General features: G+C 37.0%; 1 protein-coding gene across 2 annotated transcripts in view; it reads left to right on the top strand.

Annotated features, from left to right (window-relative positions):
* The window catches only part of LOC122171991 (pleckstrin homology domain interacting protein), a 100928-nt gene extending 79710 nt beyond the window's left edge, over nt 1-21218 (top strand). The window contains exons 27-37 of one of the 2 annotated variants that reach the window (XM_042839954.1): nt 1363-1518; nt 3465-3585; nt 5508-5633; nt 6768-6840; nt 7210-7260; nt 7621-7770; nt 8986-9138; nt 11936-12099; nt 12560-12840; nt 13171-13332; nt 14981-21218. In XM_042839954.1, the coding sequence (XP_042695888.1) occupies nt 1363-1518; nt 3465-3585; nt 5508-5633; nt 6768-6840; nt 7210-7260; nt 7621-7770; nt 8986-9138; nt 11936-12099; nt 12560-12840; nt 13171-13332; nt 14981-15621 (2078 nt within the window). In that variant the 3' untranslated portion in view covers nt 15622-21218. Of the gene's footprint in view, nt 1-1362; nt 1519-3464; nt 3586-5507; nt 5634-6767; nt 6841-7209; nt 7261-7620; nt 7771-8985; nt 9139-11935; nt 12100-12559; nt 12841-13170; nt 13333-14977 lie in introns of both variants that reach the window. The other variant, XM_042839946.1, reaches the window with a different exon arrangement.
* The last annotated feature ends 5001 nt before the right edge of the window (nt 21219-26219 follow it).

Here is a 26219-nt window from a genome sequence, read left to right as displayed (position 1 = left end):
GAGTGCATTTAAAGAACATTGGTAATTACCAAACTAAATATGGACCAACATAAATGGACTGACACCTTTCCCTTAGGAAAAAAGCAGGCTTAAACAAAGTGTGTAGAAATAGCCAGGAATGTTACAAAAAATCCTAGTAGGCAGTGTACTGTTGCAGTTAACTTGTGCATTTAGAGAGGTTTGAAGATAAGCCTGTGCCCCATGTCAGCTTTGAGCTGCCTATTCTCAGAACTCTTGGCATGCTTGCAGGTGTTCTGTGCATTGAAGTCTCAACATGTGCCATTGAGAGCATTCGAAATAGGCTTTGCTGCTTGTTTGATCCAGAACTTGTGGCAGATAAACATGCAACAGAGTGGGCAGTACAGCAGGGGCACTGTTCACAGGCCAAGAACAGAATATTGCATTTCTTCTTTACTCAAATGTTTTGATGATTTTATTAAAATCTGGTTAAAAAGCAAAGCAAAATCAGCATTTTTTCCTTCTATTTTACAGGAAACTTTTGCTAATTTTGTCATCCACAAGTAACCATGTGTAACTCTTCATTCTTCCAAGTTGTACATGTTTCATTTCCACTTTTTATTTCATTTCAACCCTTCTTTTAATTGGTACTTCTTATTTACAAGTCAAAATCAAGAGTGATAATATGACCAGAGTAAATAACTACAGCAAGCAGATAACTGAACCTGCATTTGTATCCGCGCTGCATCCATAAAGGCTGTCTTATAACTTTTTTTCAAACAAAAGGAAGTTTAAGAAGAGCAGTGTGCATCGTGCTCTGAAAATCCACCTGTTACATTATGGGCTGTCAAAGTTGGTAGATCATTAAGAACGCCAGACTGGTGGCACCTCGTTTTGCTTGCTCAGAAGTTGCGCTTTTAGTATTTGACTTGAGAAAATTGACGGGGTTGAATCCGTCGGTGGTTGAATCCCTCCATGGAGACTGTTTCAGTCTCTAACATCAAACACCTTAAGCTCTGTCTGAAAATCATCCACTACAAATCCTGGCTGCATTGCCAAGAATTTGAGGTTTTAAGAAGCAAACATAAACTTTAATTATGATAAAAGTTTACCCTAAATTGGTTGTAAAATAAATTCTGCAGTTAGCTATTTGGAAGGCAGTAAATCTAGTTTAATAAAGGATTTGCACACCAAATTACATTGTAAAAATTTAAATTTAAAATACAACAATAGAAAGGATACTGAATGATTTGCTCAAAACATTTTTAATACAAAACTGATGTTTGTCTTGATTAGTGGAATCATGATCTATATTTTGAATTAATTTTTCTTAGTTGAGTAGATTCATGTATTTCCTAAGGTACAAAGATGAGTATTTCATTGAATTTTCATGTTACATTCTAGCTGTATTTCCAGAAGAACTGGGAACTAGTGTTCCTTTAACAGATGAAGAGCGCAGAACACTGCTCTACAAACCTCTGGATGGAGAGTGGGGCTCCAGGACACGAGACCAGGAGTGTGACAGAATTATTGCAGGCATAAACCAACTCATGACTCTAGGTATGGCTTGAATATTACAGGAAGTGTTTTTGTATTATGTTTTGTACCTGTGCTATGTGTACTTCTGAAATTACAAAAACCAGTAACTGCTAATGTTGCTAATAATAATAATGCACCTTCTATTTGATTAAATGGAACAGAACTTTATTACTGCACATATTAAATTTTCCATATAGTGAATTACATACAAAAACCTGAACTTTCTTTTGAAAGGTAATTCATTTATTTATTTTTTTTTGACTTGACATTGAGGGGGGTTGGGTCTTGCATGGTAAAAACAAGTACTTGATTTTTTGTTAGCTACTCAAATTATGCATTAGGCTTAGAAGTGCCAGCCTTCTGTTGCACAGAGTACTAACTGTACTACAGGTAGATAGAAAAAAATCATATATATTTAGTGAAGAGATTCCTTTGTCTAGGTTTCTCCTGTATTAGCCTTCTTTTAACTCCACTTTTCTCCCCCACATAACCTTAGTTGTGTCTGGAAAAAAAAAACAGAAGAGAAGTTCTGTAAAAGCAAATATTAAGGATTAAGTAATTGATTAACTTATGAAAAGCCACTTGCTATTTGGCTGTAGAACAATTACTCTTTAGAAGTAGAAGGCAGCTTTTGAAAAGGTAATTGTTAAAACACTAAACACATCACTGCAACGTTCTCATGATCAAGGATGAGTGTGTGAGCTGGAGATATATCAGTGAAATACTGGCTGAATCACAGATCTTTGTATATTCTGTGACAAGTCAGCAGTCTCAGATCTTTGGGTAACAATGGTTGTAAATTACGTATATATAGCTTGCCAAAGACAGTTCTGATTTTGAATTACTTATGTTCAAAAATCCTAGAAAACTATTAATTTTTGAAATACTTCTGACTCATGGGTATCCTACATTACGACTCCTTTGGTTTTATAAGAAGAGTCCTTTTGCTTCCAGAAGAAATAAAATTTATATGTAAATGCACTAATCCAAATTACAGAATTATATTCAAAAATTTTGAGGAAAGGAAGTTTTGATTGTTTTCACTGTGTATGTTTATCAGAGAAATAGTTTCACATTTTTCATTTTTTGTATGGCATACTACTAAGCTTGGGATTTAACTATAGCATATGTGGTGTGTATTGGTCCAAAGTAGCTGTTGCTCAAACGTTTGCAAGAGAAAGTTAACAGCTTTTACAAGAAGAGAGTTTCTGTTTTTTGAAAACATTGGAGAGGTACTTTAAGGGTGTTATTTGCTTTTCTCTTTTATTTTCCTTCTTGGTTTGAAATGTTGGAATGATGTCTAAGCAGACATGATGCTTTAAGCATAGCTGGGGGGAAAAACAAACAAAATTTGTGCCAGGTGCATAAACTTAAATTGCCCAGTGCTCTTTGGCTTTATGGTGGATCGGTACGAAATAGCTTCTTTGCTATTTGGTCAAGACGGAAGAATTGTATTTCTGTTTTATATTGAGAATGGCTTTTCTCCATATCTTAATGAGATCAAAATACTACTATGGCTTTTATGGTGAGAATTTAATGAGTTGTTTTGTTTGAAGTTGAGAGAGTGGCAATATAAAACTAAATGGAATGAATGTGTCTTGTAAATAATAATTCTGAATTGCAGATCTTCTTATATGTGTAATTTATATGTTTAAATTTACTTTTCAAATGTGTTTATTTTGCATTCACTTGCTGTGTCTCTGAAGAGCATGGTGCTTCATGCATAATAGCATGGGTATGCAATACAGCACTTGTACTAGCAGCATACATGTGAGCAAACATTGTATATGTAAAATAATACGAATTGTTCAGAGCATCTAGCATGGTTATTACTGTTGATTTTGGGTAAATGCCATGTGTTTCAAGCATGAAAAAATAGCATGTGTTGCAGGAGGAAACTTTGAAATTCTTGGAACTCTAATTGTTTTTGTGATATGTAACTTGGATTGATTTTGATTTCTGTGTAGATATCGCATCTGCTTTTGTGGCCCCTGTGGATCTTCAAGCTTACCCAATGTATTGCACTGTTGTGGCATATCCTACAGACCTGAGTACCATTAAACAAAGACTGGAAAGCAGATTTTACAGGTTAGATCCAAGTCTCAGTTACTACTGTGAAATATTGCCAGCAGTGGTTTTGGTAGCTGTTAGTCTTGTTATACCCAATTTAGAAATGTGCACAGGTGTGCTTTTGTTTGTCTAATCTTCTATTCTAAAGGGATTGAACATCTCTTGACCAAAATGCAGTTTACAATTATGTGATGTCAATTCTTGTTTATGTCATGTGAGTATTGCAAAGTAAATTAGGTTTGCTTCTGATATTTTTTTAATGGGAGAAACCTTAGACACCTGTAAGTGTTCTATAGGTATATAATGTACTTCTGTTTGTTTGATTTTAAATCTTCCATTATCATGTTAAGACATGAAATAGAGCATAGTTTATTCAATTGTTGGCCCTGAAATTCTAAACGATTGGACAGCAACAAAAGTAATTTTTAACCTTTTTTACAGGATTTTGACATTTTCCCTAAACTGTGATTGCAATCATAGTATTTTATATGCAGTAAAAATATTATCCATTAAGGAGCACGTTCCTTTAAAACATTACTTTTTGCTTTTTTGTCTTGGAAAATTTATGGTTTGCAATTGAGTCTCCCTCTAATGCTTTTGTTGAATTCATCTGAACAGGACAAGAGGAAATGGTTCCGAGCTAAAAGGATAGGAGATTTAGATGGCATATAAGGAAAAAGCTTTTTTACAGTAAGAGTGGTGAGGCTCTGAAGCAGCTTGCCCAGAGAGGTGGTGGATGCCCCATCTCTGGAGGCATCCAAGGTCAGGCTGGACAGGGCTCTGAGCACCCTGGTGTAGCTGTAGGTATCTCTGTTCATTGCAGGGGAGCCAGACAAGCTGATCTTTAAGGGTCCCTTTCAATTCAAACATTTCTATGATTCCACAGCATGTTGATTTGGGCAAAATTTCAATGTTAGTTCGTAGAACTTCACATGTACTGACTGGAGATAGTATTCTAAATGGAAATCACATTTTCATTTTTTAAAGGATGCCTAGGTTTTATATTTTATAATGCCATAATGTACATGCATCTGGTTCCATGTTAATTGCATGATGATCTAGCTTTGGCTTTTCTAATGTACTGCCACGTCGTCAGCAGTGGCAAGGAGTTTTCAGTCAGTTGGATTTGTTTCCTTTTGTCAAAATCATCAGTTATTTTTGGTCACTGGCATAGCTTCTTCATTAAATTGGTTTTTACTAATTTGTAGGATTGTCTGGGCTTGGTTAGCTAATTATTATTGCCTTGTGTATTCCAGTGAATTATTTTCCTTTAATGTGTGGGGAAATGGCAGTTCAGATTGCTTCTGATGTCTTCAGTAGCTTTTCGTGAGGCCTGCCCTTAGGGCATTATTCCTTTTCTGAAACAAGAGTCTTATAATGCCAGTATGTTTCTACAGCGCGCACACACACTTATTTTGCTTTCATTATACATGCATACATACATACATGTATATGTAGTCACAATATTGTGACTATTCTTTAGTCAGGGAACTAAATCAGACCTATGTGAGGAATTCTGATCATTGCCACTTATTAAGATGTGTACTTTTAATACATTTTCATCATTACAGTTTTGGTAATTCTCAACTGTGACTTAAGAAGTGATACATGCTGGGTTACTTATACTATACTAATCTATACTAAGATTAGTAATAGCTAAAGCATTACAAGTGAATCTTTCTGAGGATTGCAAACTGTCTGTATAATGTCAGGACATGGGAGGACAAAAAGCCTGAGGAAGCTTCCTTCTGCTGGTCATGTAGGGTAATGTGTGTGAGTGTATATGTTTTCTAATTTAATGTCAAAAAATGAACAGAATAATACACTGGAAGAAGAATATGAGGCTTTTTCTCCTCTTTTAAAATATATTGTTGGAAATGTAGTCTATTTGATACTGTTTTTTTTTTTTTCCATGATGTTGACTCATCTCTCTTGCACAGACGACTTTCTTCATTAATGTGGGAAGTCCGATACATAGAACATAATACTCGCACATTTAATGAACCTGGAAGTCCTATTGTCAAGTCTGCCAAATTTGTCACAGATCTTCTGCTACACTTCATAAAGTGAGTTTCTTACCAAAGTCTTAGCTCTTTGAAATATAAATTACAAAGAGGTGGTTCTGTAGCTTCAATAAGCCAGCTGTCTGCTGCTAGGGCAGAAAAAAAGAAAGTTTGTGTTTACAAAACAATTTAATTTTATTACTACTTTTCTTAGTATAACTGGGAAGTTAATTCTAAAATCTTTACAGCTGAATGTGCCTGAAAGTGATGGTTGGTGTACAAAATAAAAATTGGAGGCATTGCAGTCAATAGAAACAGTCTCAAACCTTTGTCGTGACTGTCTGCAATCTAAAGTTTGCTAGAGCTTATTATGCCCGCTGTCCTGATTTGCTTGTAGGCAGTGGATGCATCTGCTTTTACATGGTTAAATGGCAAGATGCTTCATTAGTCGAACAAAGCGTTAGTATTTTCTTTTAAAAACATTAGAATTACATTACTTACTGGAAAATCTAAGACTTCTGTAACTGCAACATAAATCTCTGAGATTTGATATCAGACACTGGCAAAAATAGTGAAAAGTACTTAACTGCTTCAGATGTTAAAGTTTTAGTGAAACCCACCTTTAGGAACAGATGCACACCAGAAAGGCTGCACTGTTAATAATTTTAGTTCTTTAATGTCTTTATCCTACATAGCTTCTTTTCTTTTGATTAATTAAGCACACTGGTGTTATTAAAAGTGTGTGTTTTTAATTGACTTACCTAAATTACTGCAATGCATGACTATTCTTATTTAATAATGGTCTATAGCTTGTGCCAATTAATATACTCATTTAAGTGAACTAGAAACACATATTAAATGTTTCTTAAAGCTGAATAGGCTCCACAGCCCTTTATGAGATATAATAGATTTTCCTAATGCTAATAAGCTCATGGTAAGGGATTATGGTTTTTCATTTTGAAATATCACTGTTAAGCATTCTGTATTTTATGGAATATAGAAAATATTTTGCTGCTTTTGAACAATAGATTAGCTTTTCTTATTAATGTGGTCCTCTAAGTATTTCTAAGGCACTAAACACTTCATCACTTCATTTAAGTATGACTTAATAAATATTGTCCTTACTCTATGCAAAATACAGTTGATTCAGTAGATGAAGACAGAAAATAAAACTAGCATGTATTTCTTCTTGTACAGAGACCAGAGTTGCTATGACATAATTCTATTATACAATGCAATGAAGAAGAAAGTGTTGTCTGACTCTGATGAGGTAAGTGGTTGTGTCTCGAATGTTGGCATTGCTGGATGGGACAAATGAGACTGAAGCATCTTTCTCACTGTATGCAAAAGTACTTTGTTCAGTCACTGTTATAGAGTATGGTATACTGCCAATTAGATGTTTCTTGTTAGCTGGGAAACTGGTAAAAATCCAGCTTCCTCTCTTCCCTGTAGTGCAGAGAGCTTTTTCTTAGACTACTGAGAGATTCTCAAAATTGATGGTCACACGAAATGCTTTCTAGAGGGACATGGATGGAATTGCTAAGACTCAAATTATGAGATGAAATATGACAGAATTTACCTACTCATCTATGCTTATATTTTTTTAACATTTTTATGCAACTCATTATCTTGCTCAAAGGAAGAAGAGAAAGATACAAATGTGCCAGGAACTTCCACTAGAAAAAGAAAGGTAAAATCATATTTTGTTGCTTATAGTGCATCAAATAATATGAAATGTCTTTGTAAACAAATTGGATTTAAAATTGTATGTCTTTAATTATGTAATCTCATCTTTTGGAAAGTGTTGAATTTATTGTGACTGAAGCATTACTCTCCTGAGTTGTCCAGTATAAAAGAATTTCTGCATGGGCTGTTTGGGTTGGACTCTGATCTCTGGAGGTCCCTTCCAACTGCTACAGTTCTGTGATTCTGTTGCATGTTACTAAATAATTAATTAGAATTTGTGTCCTGCAGGGGTACCCTTTACATTTGACTTTGTAAAAAGAGAGATGGTTTATTGAATAAACAGCAGACAATATTGTCATTTCAGGATCATCAGCCGAAGAGGCGGCTACGTAATAGGGCCCAGTCATATGACATTCAGTCATGGAAGAAACAGTGCCAGGAGCTGCTGAATCTCATTTTTCAGTGTGAGGACTCTGAACCATTTCGGCAGCCGGTGGATCTCCTTGAATATCCAGTGAGTGTTTGAGAACAGCAAGATTGATCATAATACCGTTGTTAGGTTTCTTTCAACTGTGACCATTCTTTCACCTCAGTTAATTGAAACTTCAGGCACTGTTATTGACAGAGCTTTTCTACCCGTGCTTGATTGTCGCTTCATAATAATGTTTATTATCTCTTTAATTTCAAAATAAATTGTACATCTCTGCTCTCTTAAAAGACATGACTGTGTTATTAAGTACACAGCTTTTGAGATTAAGATGCCTGTATCCTTTCCTGGGTGAAAAATGGTCACATATGAAGTGAATATTTTTGGTTGCTTGTTGCGACACATATTACTGCGGCACATTTTTTTGTTTTCATTTCAGAAGTATACAAACTAAGAGTAATTTTCATATCACAGTCATCAAGACTGTTGCGGAAAAAGTACCTTTTGAAGCACTGTAGTGAGATATTAACTGTAATAACAATAACAGCTTTCTGCCAGGATGATTTCATTGGAATGAAAATAGCTTTGAGCAGCCAGTTGTAAAAACTGAATGTTTTAACACAAAAGTCCTGTTGCCTTGGATCTCTTTCTTCCTTCTCTAAAGAATCTCTGGGATAAATCATTTCTCAATTAGAAAAAAAGAGAGGATTCTCTTCAGAAGTCAATGGTTAGGTTGGTCTTGATGCTCTGGGGACATTAATTCACTGTAGTTTTGGTGCTCTGTACACCATAATTTTTGAAGAAACTTTAACTTTGTGCCATGGCTAACTACAGGTAGCCAGCCGTTGTGATTCAGATTCTTGCATGAGCTGATACCTTACTAGGTTTGGGCATGAAATGCTCTCTTCCCTAGCTTTTTACAGAGTTACTTGCACCGCTTGTGCACGTTCTGATGGTTCAATTCAACTTCTTGTGGGTATTTGAACTTCTTATCATATGACCGTTCTCTTGTTTCTTCTGTAGCCTAGTAAAAATTCTATGATTGGTTTGAACAGGGTCTGTGCAGTTTTTGTTATTCCAGTATTAACTTTCTTAAACTGTCAGATCTCCACCTGGGGGACTGCTCAGGTTTCAGCAGAAATGCACTGACTGTCATCAGATTAAAATACTCAAACTGCCTGTTTTAACGCTAGCATGTGAAAACAATATGAGACTTTAGTAGATGTGTCAAATTCATTCAAATCAAAATGATATATTGAGGCTTGGAAAAAAAATTTGTAATACTCCGCTGTTTTTTAACAGGATTACAGAGATATTATTGACACACCTATGGATTTTGCTACTGTTAGAGAAACACTGGAAGCTGGTAACTATGAGTCACCAATGGAGTTGTGTAAAGATGTGAGACTAATTTTCAGCAATTCAAAGGCCTACACACCAAGTAAAAGATCAAGGGTAAGATTTTATTTATTTTTTTATTTATTTAAGAATATTTATTGTTTTAGAAAAATCTAACAGGGCAGAAAATCAGAAATTACTTTTTTTTTAAGCAGTAATCAGTTCAATTATTTCTGATTTTCAAACATGAATATTTCTGAGAAGGTAGTGCAACCTTGTATTTTGAAAGAAAGTTTGCTGTTTAAGTGTCTGTACTGATATTCTGCAAGTTTGTTTCAAAATATTTCCAAGTGGATCTGGAAGGAGATCTGTGCTGAAGGAAAGATGGTAGAAATGGTGTACGCACAGATGGTGACTGTATGTACAGTAGTAGAGTGTAACTGATATTTTGGAGAAGAAACAGGATTTTCTTTGTGCATGCAGATCTGAACATATATGTACCCCCAACTTCCTCCACTTATGAAGTTGTCCAAAACTGAAAATATCACAACAACAGAATTCTAATGTTCACTAGGATGTGGTGAGATAGTGAAGAGGCACTTAAACAGTTCTGTTTCCCAAAAATCTTGCACAAAATTGAGCCTACAAAGCTGCTGTTACTAAGCTGGTACTGAAATACCTTTCTACGGTAGAGTTCTTAACATTTTCTCTCAAATTCGCTCATAGGTGCATTATCTGTTGGAGGTGAAAGGTACAAATGTGGTTTTTGTTGAAGGCTACCTAAGCATGTCCAAGCATACTGTGTAGCTTTTCTTCTGGTAATATGCTTTGATGTCTTTGCTAGCTTTCACGATTGACTTTTAAGCAGCATATTAATCATTAGGACTTTATCATCATAAAGTGCATGAACAAATGTCTTAATGGGGGTTCTTAGCAAGACTTTATCAGTGATTGTTCTCTTTTCAGTCAGTAGCAGTCCCACTCATAGTTTGAGCTGACTGAAAAAATCAATCCCTTCTCCTGTCGTTGTATCAAAAAGCAAAGCTTTTGGGGTAGATCTAGATTCTGTCATGATTTTACTTTATCTGCTAAAACCAAGATAGAAGAATTCTGGTCGTTGTTTAAACTCCAGTGTGGTTTCATTGTTTCTTCTGACATTGTTATATTCTTTTCCATGTCCTTCCAAACAGACCGGGTCAGTGAATTAAGCTTTTTTACTTTACTTAGAAGAAAAGTGGAGTGTTTTGTGGTTAGGCATTTTTTTTATTCTGGAATCTATGTGCTTCTGTGTATAGGGATGGCACTGTTTTTATTCTCACTCTAACAATTCAGTGATACTTTTAGTATCTTACTCTGCATCACTGATGCTTTTCTTGAAGAGTAAATGTAAAATCCATTGGATTTTTTTTCTTGGCACATAAGACATACATTTGTATGTAATTTTTACACATTTTCCTTGGATGTCCTCACCAGAAATGCTCTCAGTATCTGTCACTTCCAGTATTTAGTCTGGCACTCAAATAATTCGGTATGTCATGGGGTAGGCAACTATTGCAATACTGTTGTTGTATTTCATATTTTGAGACCTTTCTGTGTCCCTTCTTAAAGCATCTAGTCAGTTCATTTATGAATTTCTGTTTTCAGAATTAATAGCAACTGTGTGCCATCAGTTAGTTATGATCTAAAGTGAAGTTTGATTGGATTGTGTCTCTGTAAGCCATCCAGGAACGGGAGGGGAGGGGGGTGAAAGAAAAAAAGAAAGAAAAATGTGTGTTGTGTGCTTACATAGTTCATTTATCATAGTTACTGCAACCAACTCAGCAGTAGTACTAATTAGTAGTACTAAGAGGAATAAAGTGGTGCTCAAATTTAGGATGTATGGGTGCAACATAAGGCAGAAGAAAATTAGTTTTCTTGATCCTGTGTATGACCAAGTAAATTCCATGAGGGGTCTTTCTCAATTGTTTCTTCATAATATCACAGAATCACCAAGGTTGGAAAAGGCCTTCAAGATCATCCAGTCCAACCATCCACCTATCACCAACAGTTCTCACTAAACCATGTCCCTCAACACAAAAGCCAAACATTCCTTGAACACCTCCAAGGTTGGTGACTCCACCACCTCCCTGGGCAGCCCATTCCAGTGCCTGACCACTCTTTCAGAAAAGCAGTATTTCCTAACGTCCAGCCTAAATCTCCCCTGGCGCAGCTTGAAGCCATTCCCTCTGCTTCTATCACCAGTTACATGAGAGAAGAGGCCGACCCCCAGCTCACTACAACCTCCCTTCAGGAAGTTATAGAGAGCAATGAGGTCTCCCCTGAGCCTCCTCTTCTCCAGGCTGAACATTCCCAGCTCCTTCAGCCTCTCCTCATAAGCCCTGTGCTCCAGACCCCTCACCAGCTTTGTTGCTCTCCTTTGAACACGTTCCAGGGCCTCAATATCTTTCTTGCAGCGAGGGGCCCAAAACTGGACACAGTACTCGAGGTGCGGCCTCACCAGAGCTGAGTACAGGGAACAATCACTGCCTGTTCCTGCTGGCAACAGTGTTCCTGATGCAAGCTAGGATGCCATTGGCCTTCTTGGCCATCTGCGCACACTGCTGGCTCAGATGGAGAACAATATAGGAAGGAACACATTCTAGAAATGCAGTTGGAAAGTGACAGCTGGAAATGTGGCTTTTCCAGATCTTCCTTTTGCTTGTGTGTGATCTTCAGTCATAATATACTTTTCAAACTGAGAACAGTTAGTGCAAACTGGATGAGTGTAAATGTGTTGCAAGAAACTGTATATTTCTTTAGAACATTTCCATATTAGTCTGTACCCTTTTCTAGCTATTGCACTGCGATAGATAAATAAACGGATGCTTTGGAAGAGTAGAAAACTTGCTCATTTACTGCCTTTTTTCTTTTTTAGATCTACAGCATGAGTTTGCGCCTTTCTGCTTTTTTTGAAGAACATATAAGTTCTATTTTATCAGATTATAAGTCTGCCCTGCGCTTTCATAAAAGAAATACAATAAAGAGACGAAGGAAAAAAAGAAGCAGAAGCAGCTCAGTTTCCAGCAGCGTTGCATCGAGGTATGTTCATTTCTTTGCAGTATTTGTGAAAAGCTGTGCATGTTTGACATACCTAAAGAGTAGAATTTAGTGCGATGGTTTCTTAATACTTCCTTTAGTTTTGCCTGTGTTGCAAAAGCTTTGAAATGCAAGTTGCTATGGTGTGGGAGGTTTTAAACCTTTAACTAGAGCTATCCTAGTGTAAGTGCTGAACATATACAGTAGATCAGTATTTTGAGGATAGTGATAGCTTCTTATTTTGTCTTACTTGCATGTATTGTGATCCATTATTAAACATCTACTTTTTAGAGGCTCACAAATACAGATATTTCTTCATAAAATGTCATATTTGTAACATACTTGATACAGAGATGATTGATTGTATTTCTCCTGTGGTCTCAGACACTAGTATTTATTTTTATGTATTCCTGCATAATGTAAGAGTGGTCATCCAGGTTTCAAATTCTTACTTCTTTTGCAGTCCTGAAAGGAAAAGGAGATTAATAAAACCTCAGCTGAAGGGAGAACCTTCTGCCTCCTCTTCATCTTCTATACCTGTGCGATCAACAACACTGAGACATGCTCCGCCTCAGATGAATGGAAAAGCAGCTGAAACCTCTTCTCTTGTAAGGACTAGAAGCAATAGGGGGATAACAGATGTGGCTTCTACAGAGCAACCATCTACATCTTCGGGAGGAAAGCCTTTAACAATAAAGCCTTTAATTACAAAACCTAATACTACTGCAGGGTCAGGAAAGTCAGGTGAGTTGCTGGAGTTACTTTTCCTGCTAGCTTTTTTTTATGTGGAGAATATTTCTAAACATAAATGCTGCTTTTTGGAAAATTAGATGTGTTTGTCTCAGTTAAGACTGGTGTTGTTTTCAAGCCTTGAGGTTCATCAGTGAAAAATAGAACAGGTTAAGGTATGTTATTTAATCCAGAAAACGTTTTCACTCCTAGATCACAATTCCAATTGCATTCTTGTAGTAGAATATGTGATTCCTTTTTAGCCGGATAAGATTGAACATGGTATCAAGTACTCTTCATAAATATGTTTCTTTTCTTTGTATCCTTTTCTTTTTATCCTTCTAGTACTGGAGAATTCAACCAAACATTCCAAGAACCAGAATATTTTACCAGTCTCTAGCCAATCTGATAACAGTCATAACACTAGGAATAACTCTACAAAAGAAAATCCTGAGAAAGAGAAGCCAATCAAACGCAAAGTAAAATCCTCTGCTGTTAATCAACAAGGTACAAAGTTTCTTTGGAACGCTTCCCGTCCCCACATACAACTTCTTGCTCATTTAGTGGCTATAGTTGCACTTCAAACTTTATAATTTATAAGTGGAATAATTAATGTATGTTATGATTTTGCATAATAAGGAAGTCTAATGGAATAATTTGATCATAGTTTTCTTCTTAACACTTAACATAATTTTGATTGCTCACAGCACCAATGGTTTCCATGGTTGTCTAGCCAATTTTGATATATTAAATTATCTTTACCTGCTTTTAAGTTATTTCAAGAGGGATGCTGTTGGTCTCCATTGCAATAAGCATAAATGTGATAGCATCCCTGCTGATTTTTTTTTCTTGGGTCACAGCAAGACAGGGCTATGCAGCCTTTGCTCTTTCTGTTGAGCATATGGGTTGATTGGACTTAGTTTCATGTAATCTTCTGGCTGAACTTGCTTGGTCTTTTCATGCCTGGATATGTTCAAGCCCAAAGTTTCTGTGGAGACTGAAATTAATCTCCCTAACATAAAAGCTGTCCTGCTTATGAAGAAGCTTTGAAATGTTAAGCTGTTACCAAAGCAGATAGATCTGCTGAGCATTTCTTTCTGCATCTTCAGGAAAACTAGTAGTCTGCAAATTGGACCTCACCTACTTTGATTACTGCCTGTCATCCTCTTCTCTCTGAGGATTGTTTGTTCTTTCCAAATGAGCAACCTGTGGTCTGATAACTTAAATAGCCTGTCCTGTTCCTTGCTATCCTTTCTCACAAGGGCCTCAGTTATTACCATATTGCATGGCAGGACATGTACCTGTTACGTGACCGGAGGATTGGTCACATAAAATCCAGGTGTCTGTGGCACAACCATTCATGAAAATGGAGCCCTGTGTTACTAGTGCTTTATGGAGTGTACTTGAACACTGCAGAACCTGTGCATGGTTGTTCAGTCAAAGGAGTGGGTGCATCATACTATGAATCTGCTCTTGGTCATGTTTTAAGCAAGGGCTCTGGTATCAGGGCACCTCTGTAAGAGGTCCTGTGGCATGACCAGGTTCGGTACCACTCAGCTGAGAAAGCCTCATAGTTCATACAGTTCTCCAAATGTCTCCTTCTGACATTTGTCTGATGAGATGTCTTTGCAAATTGCATGTTTTGTTGTTGTTTTTTTGTCTCACACATTTCTAACCTTATCCTCACTTATTATTGAAATAAGCTTAGTCTAATGAAATCACTGCAAAAGATGATACCTTGGGCTGCAAGGAACTTGCATTTATCTAGAGATGACCTGCAAGGATATTCCATATCCTTGCAACAGTGCTTTATGAGCAACTTTTTGCTGTTATAAATAACAAGTATAAATTTTTGGTCACTTCTTTTGCATCAGCCAAGAAAAAGACCACGCCTGTTCTTCTGTTCTTTTTGTTCTGTATTTTTTCTCCCCTTTTTTTTGTCTCAAGCTACCTTGAGCTAAGACCAGCTAGAAATTGGTCATTGCTGCCTACTGATATGAAACTCTTGAGTTATACTTGGGTTTGATAATTACTTTGAATCCATTCAAAAATCTTACTAAGAGCTTTATTAAAGTAGTGAGAAAGTAAATGTAAATGCAAATCTGTTGCATCATCCATACTCTCATCTTTTGTTTCATTTTGTTCTTTACAGCAGATTGCAAGAATAATGCTTTGGCATCAGGAAGCATTCAGGTAAATGGACACGGAGGGCAGCCTTCAAAGCCTCCAGTTAAAAGAGGCCCTGGACGGAAACCGAAGATTGAGGCTAATAACAGTACTTGTGAAGTGGTGCACAAGAAAAGAGGCAGAAAACCAAAAAAGCTACAAATTGTTGAGCAGCAAAAGGTTGCAGAGCAGAATACAGTCCAGACCACAAAGGATGTACCAGAAGAAGCCTCTGCTTCTACTGCATGCAATTCGCTTTCTGAAAATAATATGAAGGAAGACTTGGTACAAAAAAAAGGCCGTGGGGGTAGAAAGCCAAAAAGAAAGATAAAGACACATTCGTCAGGCTCGGACCTTTTAGTTCCTGCAAATGTTAAAATGCAAACAAGAAGCAGGAGGAAAAAGATAGATGAGCCTATGGAAGAAGGGTCTGAGGAGCTTAAAGATTCTGAACCTCACATGAGAACTAGAAACCAGGGTAGGAGGACAGCCTTTTACAATGAAGATGACTCTGAGGAAGAGCAAAGGCAGCTATTGTTTGAAGACACCTCCTTAACTTTTGGAACTTCTAGCAGAGGCAGAGTCCGAAAGTTGACTGAAAAAGCAAAAGCTAATTTAATTGGTTGGTAACTTTTACCAGGTGTTTTACTTCAGAATGCTATGAAGCAGGTACAGTTAAGGAACAGCAGAACAGACTTCTGCTTCCCTGCTGCTATTATGGGCTAGAAGAATATGTTCTGATTTGGGAGAAAGATCTAGCAAAAAAAACAAACTGAAAGAACGTTCTTTGAAAGAAATATATATTTTAAACTTTTGCTATTTATTGCCCTTCAAATAGGTTATGCATTTCAACAGTCATTTTGTTCATAGTTGAGAATAATTAAAACAGTTTCCAGCTGACATACAGAGTTGAGAACTATTCCACTCGAGTGGTGTGTAGTACTCTACACAGTTAAAAAAGGTGACGGAACTTCTAATGCCACAAACTGAAAACAGAAATCTATTTTTGACCAAGCAAAGTACACTCTGATTGTAAAGTTAGGTTGCCTAGGAAGGCAGATCTTCACAAAAAGTGGCAGTAAATTCACTTGCATTTCTATTAAGTACGAATACAAAAATACCAAACTTTGCTAATCTGAAAATGCTTGATTTCAGTAGTGTTGGAACATTCAACTGCAAAAGAAGCCTACCACAGGCTGTTGGTTTATCCAAGTTCTGCCAAACATAGCAAAAATGTAATCACAAATATATATATATATATATATATCCACATTGGAAAAAGTTTGACTAATGTCTAATTTTTCAGACCTTGATTCTTGTATCAATCACTAAATCTCTGTTTATTGTGCCAAAGACTGAGAATCAGTGCAGTGGAAAGCCTTTTTTTTTCTTTTTGAGTGTCAGTACAGCATACAACTTGCAGTGAAAAAGCTGTGTATTGTTTTAAATAGTAAGTTGTTAACATTGTTCTGAACTGTATCCTTTTTGGTACTTTTGGTAGAAAATAATGCACTGGTGGGGTCCTTTGACAGAGATGTTTTAGACAAAATGTACAATTGGTTAAAGGATTCAAGGAAATTACAGGACAGGTATGGAATTACGATGTTTACTTTCAGATCCAGATTGATTGTTGTTTCTACAACTTGAGACGTGCTTAAGAGGCTAAAATGACCTACAAAGAAGAGTGTATGTGTATATATTAATATATACATAAACACATACGTATAAAATATTTCCCAGGTATAAATTTTTTTCAGGATTTTTTAGATAGCACTAGAATTGAAAATAAATTTTAAAATGTCATACTTTATAGTTTAATTTTAAGGGGAAGATTGGTTATTTTCAATTATTAAGGTTAAAAAGGCCAAATCACTTTTTATGCAATCATGTTTTATACAGTGGTCTCATTGCACATTGCGTTTTTCTGCACTTTTTATGGTATATCACGCTGACATACGTCAATATTCACCCTAAAGAAAAATTCCATTTAATGATTGTGCCTTGTATTCTATTATTTCTTGCATCCTTAGTAAAATTAAGTTGTCTATTGTAAATGATAACTATATGACTTAGGGGAATGTATTGTTATATGTACTGCTATGGAAAAGAAGAGCAGTTATTTATTTGTTTATGGTACATTTAGTTATTTTATACCTTTACAAACAAACTTTAATACCATTTTCTATCACTTCAAAGCAAATGTTGTCCAGTGTTAAGGAACAAATACGGAAGTAGTCCTATTTTCTGAAATCTGGTATGGTACAAAAATGTAACCAAATTTTTCTGACGATGCATTATTTTGGACCTTTGGGTGGTGTGACAGATTTCTGTGTGACCCTAACTTAGCTCAAGAAATAAACCTGACGTGAAACCTCAATTCCGTACACCCTTACTTTATAATGATTCTTTTTATTAGTAGTACTTTTCTTTAGCAAACAACATTGACAGCATCTGGAAGGGCATACAGAATTAAAACCTTTAATTTTGCACGGATTCTGTGTACGCATTTGGGGCCTAATTCCTCACTCTTTATTTTCTGTTACAAGAAAGCATCAATATTTGAGCAAATACTGATATCTGGCACAAAGAGGAATGGAAATATGCTGTTGTTGTAGGTGTCAAACTGGTATCCATCGTGCTTAGTTTAATGTAATTTCATCAGTCATTTTGTTACAAAAAAAAAAAAAGACTGTAATATTCTTCCAGATCCTCTTTGAATTGTTATGATTATTAATTTGGGGAACAGGGATCAATTTGCATTTCATTTGTTGTTCTATATCTATTTTTTAAGAAACATGTCTGTATTATTCAATTAAAATGGCATCACTGATCATGTGGTAAGATGAACTGTGGCTGTTCAGTTACAGCACAGCTTCATAATTCAGAGCTAATTGCTTTCACCTGTTGATTTTGTCAGTTCTCACTGATGAAGGCAATCATTTGAAAACGTGTAATTTCCTGATGTTATCTGCATTGTAATATACGAGATAGATTATATCTAAAATTCAACTTCTGTATTTACTCCATCTGTAATAATGTTTTATATGGCATGTTTATGTATATATTTATATATCAGAAATACCCTGTATGTAAGTTTTGGAGACTTAAATAGTATCTGTTCCCTTTAACACTAGGTAGAAAATTATCCATCTTCACTTTATGAGAATAGAAGGCCTTATCTGCAGAACAGGGCTGCTCGTCCCACCCAGTGACAGTGGTGACTTAGGCAATATTGTGAAATTCATATTGGATAAATCAATTGTTTTCAAAACTTCTAAAATCAATTGTGCATCAGTTAGGTAACTTTGAACACACTCACACATACACACAATTAGAAGTTAATATCAGATTTAAAAGGTTTATTTTTATCATTTAGTTTCAATAGGTTGCAAACTGCTTGAGACTTTAGTCACCATCAGACTGCATTTGGTTGGAAAAATTGTGTTATTTGAAGCTGTATCAAGACAGAAAAGGAGCTTTAGATGGCCAAGTTTTAAATATTTAAATGTGAGCAATAAACTGTTGATCACTGTTCTGATAATGAAGAACTTGCAGCCGTGTGCACGTTCTGTAATGCCATCCCAAGTACCTAACAACTCAGAAAACAGAGTATCAGATTCCCATGTGCTCGTTTCACATCAGCATTTGAAATATTACATAGGTTTATAGTCATATGTGGTCAAATGATCTTACAGACCTGGCAGCGATTAACGCCCTTACATTCGTTCCATTCATTTATACTTACATGAATATGAAGATACTGTTCTGGTATTTCTGCTCTATGCTGGGGAACGTTCCGATTGATATTGACCACTGAGTGGTATCTTAATAGCAGTGTGTTTTTTGACTGCGGATGAGGAAGTAATTTCTGTTTCTGTGATACCAGTGTGCTTTAAATGTTTAACAGAAATCACTGTACTCGTGCCTACATATTTAACAACTCTTCTGCCACTTTGTTTTCTGTTGTTAACGTGTTATCCAGGAACTGAACTTAAATCTTACTGGTATATTGATCATTGATGTCAGTAGTGACTGGAGTTCATTGTCACTCAGCAATGACAATGGTACGACTCTACAGAAAAGTGTCTTCCTCCAGTGGTTGGACTGCCGTGTGATATATTTGCATATGTTTCTTTGTACAGTGTCTGGTTTGTACGTGTGATCAGTTTGTGGGTAGACTTGTAAGATTGAGTTGGTTGAGTTGAATATTTCTATGACTTAATATTTGTAAAACTATTAATTGATAAAGGACCCTGATGCAGCACGTAGGATATATAATATCTATTAAAAAAAAATAAATTGTAGTGTAGAGACAAATTACTCACTGTATTGCTGTACAAATATTTGAGTACCAATTCTGATTCTGTGCCAGAGGCTTTTGCCTTACCAAATAGAAACAGAGACAAGACATACAACAAAACAACAGTGTGTCTGTTTGGTAACTTTGAGCTTGTTAGAATTTCTGCACCATGTTGTTAAATCTTTTGCTCACCTTTGTTGGACTGAGGTCTAAAGGTACATGCTTTCATGTGGAATGTCAATCTAGGCACACATTAAGTGGTTGGCTGGTTCTATAAAAGCAGTACACTTAATTGGAGACCTTTCCCCCTGTGCTTAAACGCTGTGTGGGAGGTTGGAGGACTTCAAGCTCACTTTCATCAACATTTGCATTTAATTTGTGCGAATCTTGCAGAGGTAATTATAGCCTACTGCTGGTCAGTTGAGATACAGATGTATCATAGCAATTGCATTGTGTCACAAGTCCTTACCTTATTCTAAGGTAGTGTCTTTTGTCCACCACAGTTACTCAAAGGTTTCTGTTATTTTTTTTTTTCGGCTGTATGTTTAAAAAAAAAAAAAAATTAGTGCATCTCTGCAGCAGTGCTGTGAGGCTGTGGTGGTGGAGGGCTTTCAGACATCACCTAGAGACAGCAAAAGCTCATTTTCTGTTTACAGATTCCTACATGTTTTCTTTTTCTTCCCCAAAGTCATTGTAACAGATTGGTTTCCAAAAGACTTAGGCATTCAACTGATAGAAGGGCTGTTTGTTTTCTGCTGTAAATTATTGTATATAAATGCTTGTTCGTATGCAGAATGCAGTGTATCCAATTCCATAAGTTTGGCCGCAGCTGACAATGTGTTTCCAATAACAAATCTGGTAATGATGGTTGATGTGATTTCCTATTTTTGAGGCAGGAATAGGCTTGTACACTTGCTACTGTGTCTGGGGGAAATAGCAGGTAGCCTGGTGAACTACAGCTAACCACAAGGCACTGTGGCACTTGTGCTAATTCTTATGGGGGAATTTGCCATGTTATTTTACAACCTGCTAGAGAAGGAAACGCCCCAAGAGGGCTGGTTTAAAAGGCTTCTTAAATTGCAGATCAAGGAGATTAGTGCTGTTCCCACCATTTAGCTTTTAGGGGTGAGGTAGTGAGACAAGTAGTCATTTGAATCCTTTTTAATGCAGATAAATACATCAGGAAATTCACTTCAAATGCGAATTACACATTTTAGAGAGGGAAGGTAGTATTGTGCTATCAATTTCTATCCCGAAAGAAGAACGAGGTCGTAAAAATTAGGAGTAGAAAGAAATCCAAGTACCTGGCGTGTACACGTGCCTGTGTGATGTACATGTACTGTTCTGTGCTTACAACTGCGTGCGTTGGTTTGATGCATTGAGACCATACAGAAGTTACATTTTTGGACCATACTAAAACTGCAGAACTGGCAGACAACTGGATAATGATCACAAGTGAATTAAATTCTGTCATAATGTTTAAATATGTATAGAATTGAGCTCAACTTTAAGGAAATTACCGAGAAAGGTTAATTTTGAAACTGACACATTTTCAGATTAAAAAAATTACACTTATTTTGTACAGAATTATGTAAAACACATCTGTTGTATGTAATGAGTAACAGTTTTAAAAACTACAATTCCGTAGCTTTATCGAGGGGTTTGGTTGTGTTTTTCTTTTCCTTCCAGAACTCTGGATTATCATGTTATAACCTGAAGTATCTCACCAGGATAACAGTGCCCTTTCTTTTTGTACATAAGGATTGGAAATTTCTTTACTGTTATGTGGACACTTTCTATGTTAGTTTTGATGCATAATACTTTGAATCCTTTTATACAAACTAGAATGTATGTGTAAGAATTACTGTCACTGCAATGTAGTAACTACAAACTTATTTTTAAATAAATAGAAAACATGTTTTTCTAAGTTGTCCAGCAGTGTTTGTTTCTATCTACTGAATTACTGTGCTGGGACAATCACGTTGTGCTCTTCAAAACAGCCTACAATCAGCTGACTTTGGCTCCGTGTGGAATTGTGTTTCCTAACGCATTATGTGGCTATAGACAGAATTACAGCTACAGTAACCTGCAAGAGCAATCAGAACTTGCTATTTTTTTCACCCTTTTCACTTAAAACTGCAGATCTGGAGGCAATATAAAGGCAGTAGCATCTGGCACTGAAGGTGCTATGGTGTCAGCTCTCTTTGCTGGTTTTCACACATCAGCTGGGTAACCTCATCCTGCAGGAGGCATTCTCACCCTGCCCATGTGACAGCTGCCTCTATCACAGCTGCAGCAATTTGTGCAGGAACCACTGCTCAGCAGCTCTGGAAGAAGCTAAAAACTTACAGGCAGAAAGAAACACTTGATATTTCAAATACTGCACCGTGTGGATTCTGTTGAATTTCACCTGTTACTTTACTTGCTTTAACAAACGATCTTTTCTCCTCACATACTTTACCTGAAGCCCCAAGGAAGTGATAGCAAAACCCTGTTCAGCCAAACAGATGCAGGTAGGGCTGCTGCTGAGCGCTGGGACCGAGGGCAGTCATGATGCAGGAATGGGGGTCCGTGACACTTATCAGAATTGCCTGTGATGGGGACTATGGAAAAGTGAAGACTTGTTTGCACGGGAGAAAAATGTCTCTTGTTCCCTCGTGTGAGTTTTAGTCATTAATGTGTCTTGCAATTGAGAGGAAGACTTCCAGAGTTCTGAAAATGCAACAAATGTTTCCCCCCACATTCGTGTGGAGTACTGGTACTTCTACACATTCTCAATATTACTGTGTTCAAGAAGTGGTGTTTTTTTTCCCTAAGCTGACCACCCTGGGTCAAGGGTTTTGGTGTTAGGCCTGGCTTTAGTTTTGTTACTGAGCCTGTATCTCAGCAGCTAATTATTTTGTTTGTTCTTTTCTTTTAGAGAACTACACTTGAAATGACTGTATAGCAAGTTTATAGTCTTCCATATTGAAGGGACATTGTTCAGTGTAATTGTGAACACCATCTTTAAAATACAATCACGTCCCTGTTCTCTCTCATCACGTCAGGCATGTATTTTTGAACCCTACTGCAGTTGTCCTACTTGAATTAGAAAGCAAGGCTCCCTTCGGGATTAGCACATGTAATGCTATATTAGGACAGAAAGTACTGCAATAATAGCAGGGTAGCAAAGTCTTAGGCTCCAGCAAATAAGAAAGAGCCCAAATGCAGGAGCCCCAGGTGAAGAAATGAAAGAAAAGAGCTGCTTTCCTTTGGAAAGCCTCAAGGAGGCAGAAATCTCCAATAAGATGCTCTCATCTCTATTGCCAACCCTTAAATGTGATCTGGGAAGGGTTGGATCCTGGCTCCACCCTTCTGGTCACTCAGGTACATTGCACGCACCTGAGCTCCACTGCATTGGCCCTGCCTTCCCACCAGGTGTTCAGTCGCTGTTTCAGACTGTGACTTTGCATTTCCACTACAGCAGGTGGCATAAAAGACGTCTGACTGCTAGAAGATGCTGTGAGTGCACCAAGACTTCATCACCTTGTTAAAACCATTCAATCCTGTTGGATCATAATGCTCATTCAATGAAGGCTATCAAGTACTGTCATTGAAGGTGGGTATTTTATTTTCGAGTGAAAAGTTCTTATACAAAACCCCTTGTTTTTTTTTTCTGGTAGTCAATATGAACTGACAAAAGAGCAGGTTTGTCATTTTTCCCAAAGACAAATATGCAAAGCATAATGGCTATAAAAATTGATCAATGTTTCTATTTGAAGCATGTGTGGAAATAAAAGAAGTGGCAGACAACTAAATACAGCAAGCAATGTGGAAGGTGGTTGGAATTCAAATAGCATATAATTGACTTTCTGCTTAAAATTAGCAGGAAAAATAATCTGTATGAGTTTTACTACTGTGGACAGGAAACTCATGGCCCAGTGTCCCCAGCTGTTTTTCTGTCTCGCTGGCATCCTGTGTGCTAGATCTTCTCACAGCAAGCTTCATTTACTCTGAGAGAGGTGTAGTAAGGAGTAATGGATCCTCTCTCATACTCTGAAATCTTTGTGTTGGCTGAAAGGAGGACAGGATAGAGAATTGTGGAGTGCTGCTTCTAATCCATACTTCCTTTTCCTGTTTCAGAAATGGGGAGATGTTACGTAAACTTGGTCCTACCTGATGTACCTATCTTTCAGGTACATCACTGAATAAAAACAGAGAAAGAAGAAAAAAGAGCAGAAATGGGTAATTGCTTCGTCCAATATCACATTTCTGCAGGGTTGTGTTTGATTCCTGAAAGCATCAAGCTCAAACTCGATACTGGTTAGTGTTCAAAGTACCATACAGTCTAATCTGCTAACGTGTGATTAATTTCAGGCCTCTGATTTTGTGTTTGAACAAGGATATTTGACTGTAACTTAAATGCAAAACTGGTTTAGAATATGATTAAACCACTAGAATTGCTTGATTTACATCCCACAGTAGAGAAATGCAATGGGATTATTTTTACCCCGTATTACAGATCCTAATCTGAATATTCTTTATTACTAAGGTTGGGGCAAGCTGCCATCAACCGCTAAAAATGGGAATACAGCTGTCAAAATCTTCATGTTTGCCAAGGTTTTGTGTTAATTATATTTACAGAACAAAACTACTTAGGAAAAAAAATAATAACTTCTTCAACTGATAATTGTGTCAGCAGCTTCCATAGCACTGTATGCTTTTATCCAAGCAGCACCTCAGCATGGAGGAGGTCTTTGTGCAGGAGCACTCCATGCACAACAGCCGTCCCTTCTCTGGCAAAAAAATACACTGGGAAGGATTAGGATTCCAAAACTTGAGATTTCTATTCAGCCTAATGGTTGTAAAGAATTTGAGACTGTAAAATGTGCATTAATATTAAAGTCTCCCGATAGCTAAAGCTGGGAGGAAAACGAGAGGTTAAATTATTTAGGAAAATGAATAGAAAATACATATAAGCTCTCTGTCAAGAAATTGTCTTATGGGCAGCATTTTCTTTTTACATGCTCATTTATCAAACCAGAATTCTGCTTTGGAAATCTTCAAAGAAAATGCTTTGGTTTGTGTACCAGGGTCAAAATTTGTATTAAAAAATTACATAGGGCTTCTCATGAGTTTTGGTTCTGTTTGTGCCCTCCTCTGGGTGCCTTTGGCTCCCAGCTCAGCCTCTTCTCTCTCCCTCTTTCTTAGAGAATTGGTACTGACAGGGAATATGGATGCTGGGAGTGCAGATGGCTGAGGAATGCCCTTTTCCAGACTCAGGTCAGTGGAAAATTCCAGTTTCCCTTTGTGCATGCAGTTACATTTTATCAAGAAGCAGCTGCTTTTTGAGTGTTTGGTCCGTGGTTCCTTTTATATCAGCATTTATTACTTTTATTTCCTGATTTTTTTTTTTTTTTTTTTTTTTTTTTTTAAGAACTCCTGTGGGGAACTTTGTGTTCTTACAGAGCACAGCACAGCGGTGTTGCAGCTGGTCCCACCAAACCCAGGACTGTTTCCAGGCACACAACTAAGTGATGGGGAGACAAATGTGCTGCAGGGTGCCATTTTTATGATCATTTCTTATACCCCCTCAAACGAACTGCCTGCTTTAGCAAAGACTGAGACTTGGCCTTGCTTGTAGGGATGTTCCTGCCCTGCTTTTAACATCTTCCATTGAGGAATGAAGATACAGTCTGAGAAGGCTCATGCTGAAGCAGCTCTGTCTGCTAATGCCTTCGTCCAACGGTGTGTGTGTGTGGATCTCAATTTTGGGGGAGAGGACCCTGTTTAACTACAAAATGGCTGGTACTGTTATGTGCTGTCATGTGTAAATGTGTGAGGTTAAACTTGCGTGAAATACAGTTGCATCGAACTGAAAGTTCTTCATGGAGGTGATGATAGCAAAAACACTAGAGTTGAAAGACATTGGCATTCATCTCTGGCTCTACCCATGCTGTACTGCACAGGCTGCTCCATGTTTTCAGGGAAAATGGGTCACTTAATATTTAATCACTTCTGCCTTCTAAGAAGTTTATCTCAGTCATCAGGTACTTGCAGCTCATGTCAGTGGAAAAGCCTTCAGACTGCTAGAAATGACTTCTTTGCTAACAGCACAAGGAAAGAACAAGTGCAGGAAGAGGCTGCTCAAAAAAAGGTAAAGAACAACGCAGACTCGGCCTGTTCAGAAAATGTACATCAGATTCTCTTGCCTGATTTTCAAAGGTTTGTTTCACTGAACTTGATCTTTCACCAGAAGAAAAGCTTTAGCTCTGTATTATTGAACATTAGCTGCTCAGTCACTATCACAGTTGCATCTATGAAAGATGGCCAGCAGTTACAGCTGTGAGCTGTGGTCAGAGCAAAAGTGAGATTAGAGGGACAGTAATACTGTTTTGGTATCTGGTGCCCTTAAAAATGCTGAGGCTGGTATTGCTGTCAGTGAGTTACAAGTCTGACTCCTTATTTTATTTTTACTCTATTTTATTCTATTCTATTTTATTCAATTTTATAGTTTTACTTGATTGCTATCATGGCAAATTCTTCTTGTATTTTTTCCCCCATGCCTTCTACTGTCTAGGGGGAAAGAAAGGGTGGAAGAAAATGTTTTCTAATATTTGAAAAAATACAAATTCAATCCAGGGCAACAAAAGAGTTGACTTCAAGTCCTATCAATGCCAAGAACACATAAAGACATGATGCTGAGAGGATTAATAGAAAAAACTAAGAATAACTTTCACCACATTACGTATCGTTCACAAAAAAGAAGTGCTGATTTAGATTGCTTTCCCAGTACCTGACGCCCTGTGGATCAAGTCACAGCTGTATTTTTTCATTTTTACCAGAAGCCAACAAAACCCAATTCGCCCCATTGCATGAGCCAGCATGCCTGCTCCTTAGGGGAAGACGTATGTCTATGTACGTACACCAACCTGTTTGTATGGAGAGA

Source organism: Centrocercus urophasianus, unplaced genomic scaffold (genome assembly GCF_019232065.1).
Source record: "Centrocercus urophasianus isolate 14NV4802_14NV808 unplaced genomic scaffold, USGS_Curo_1.0 seq_10, whole genome shotgun sequence".
Classification (NCBI taxonomy): domain Eukaryota; kingdom Metazoa; phylum Chordata; class Aves; order Galliformes; family Phasianidae; genus Centrocercus; species Centrocercus urophasianus.
Note: the sequence above shows the minus strand (reverse complement) of the source record. Positions and strands in the feature narration are given on the sequence as shown.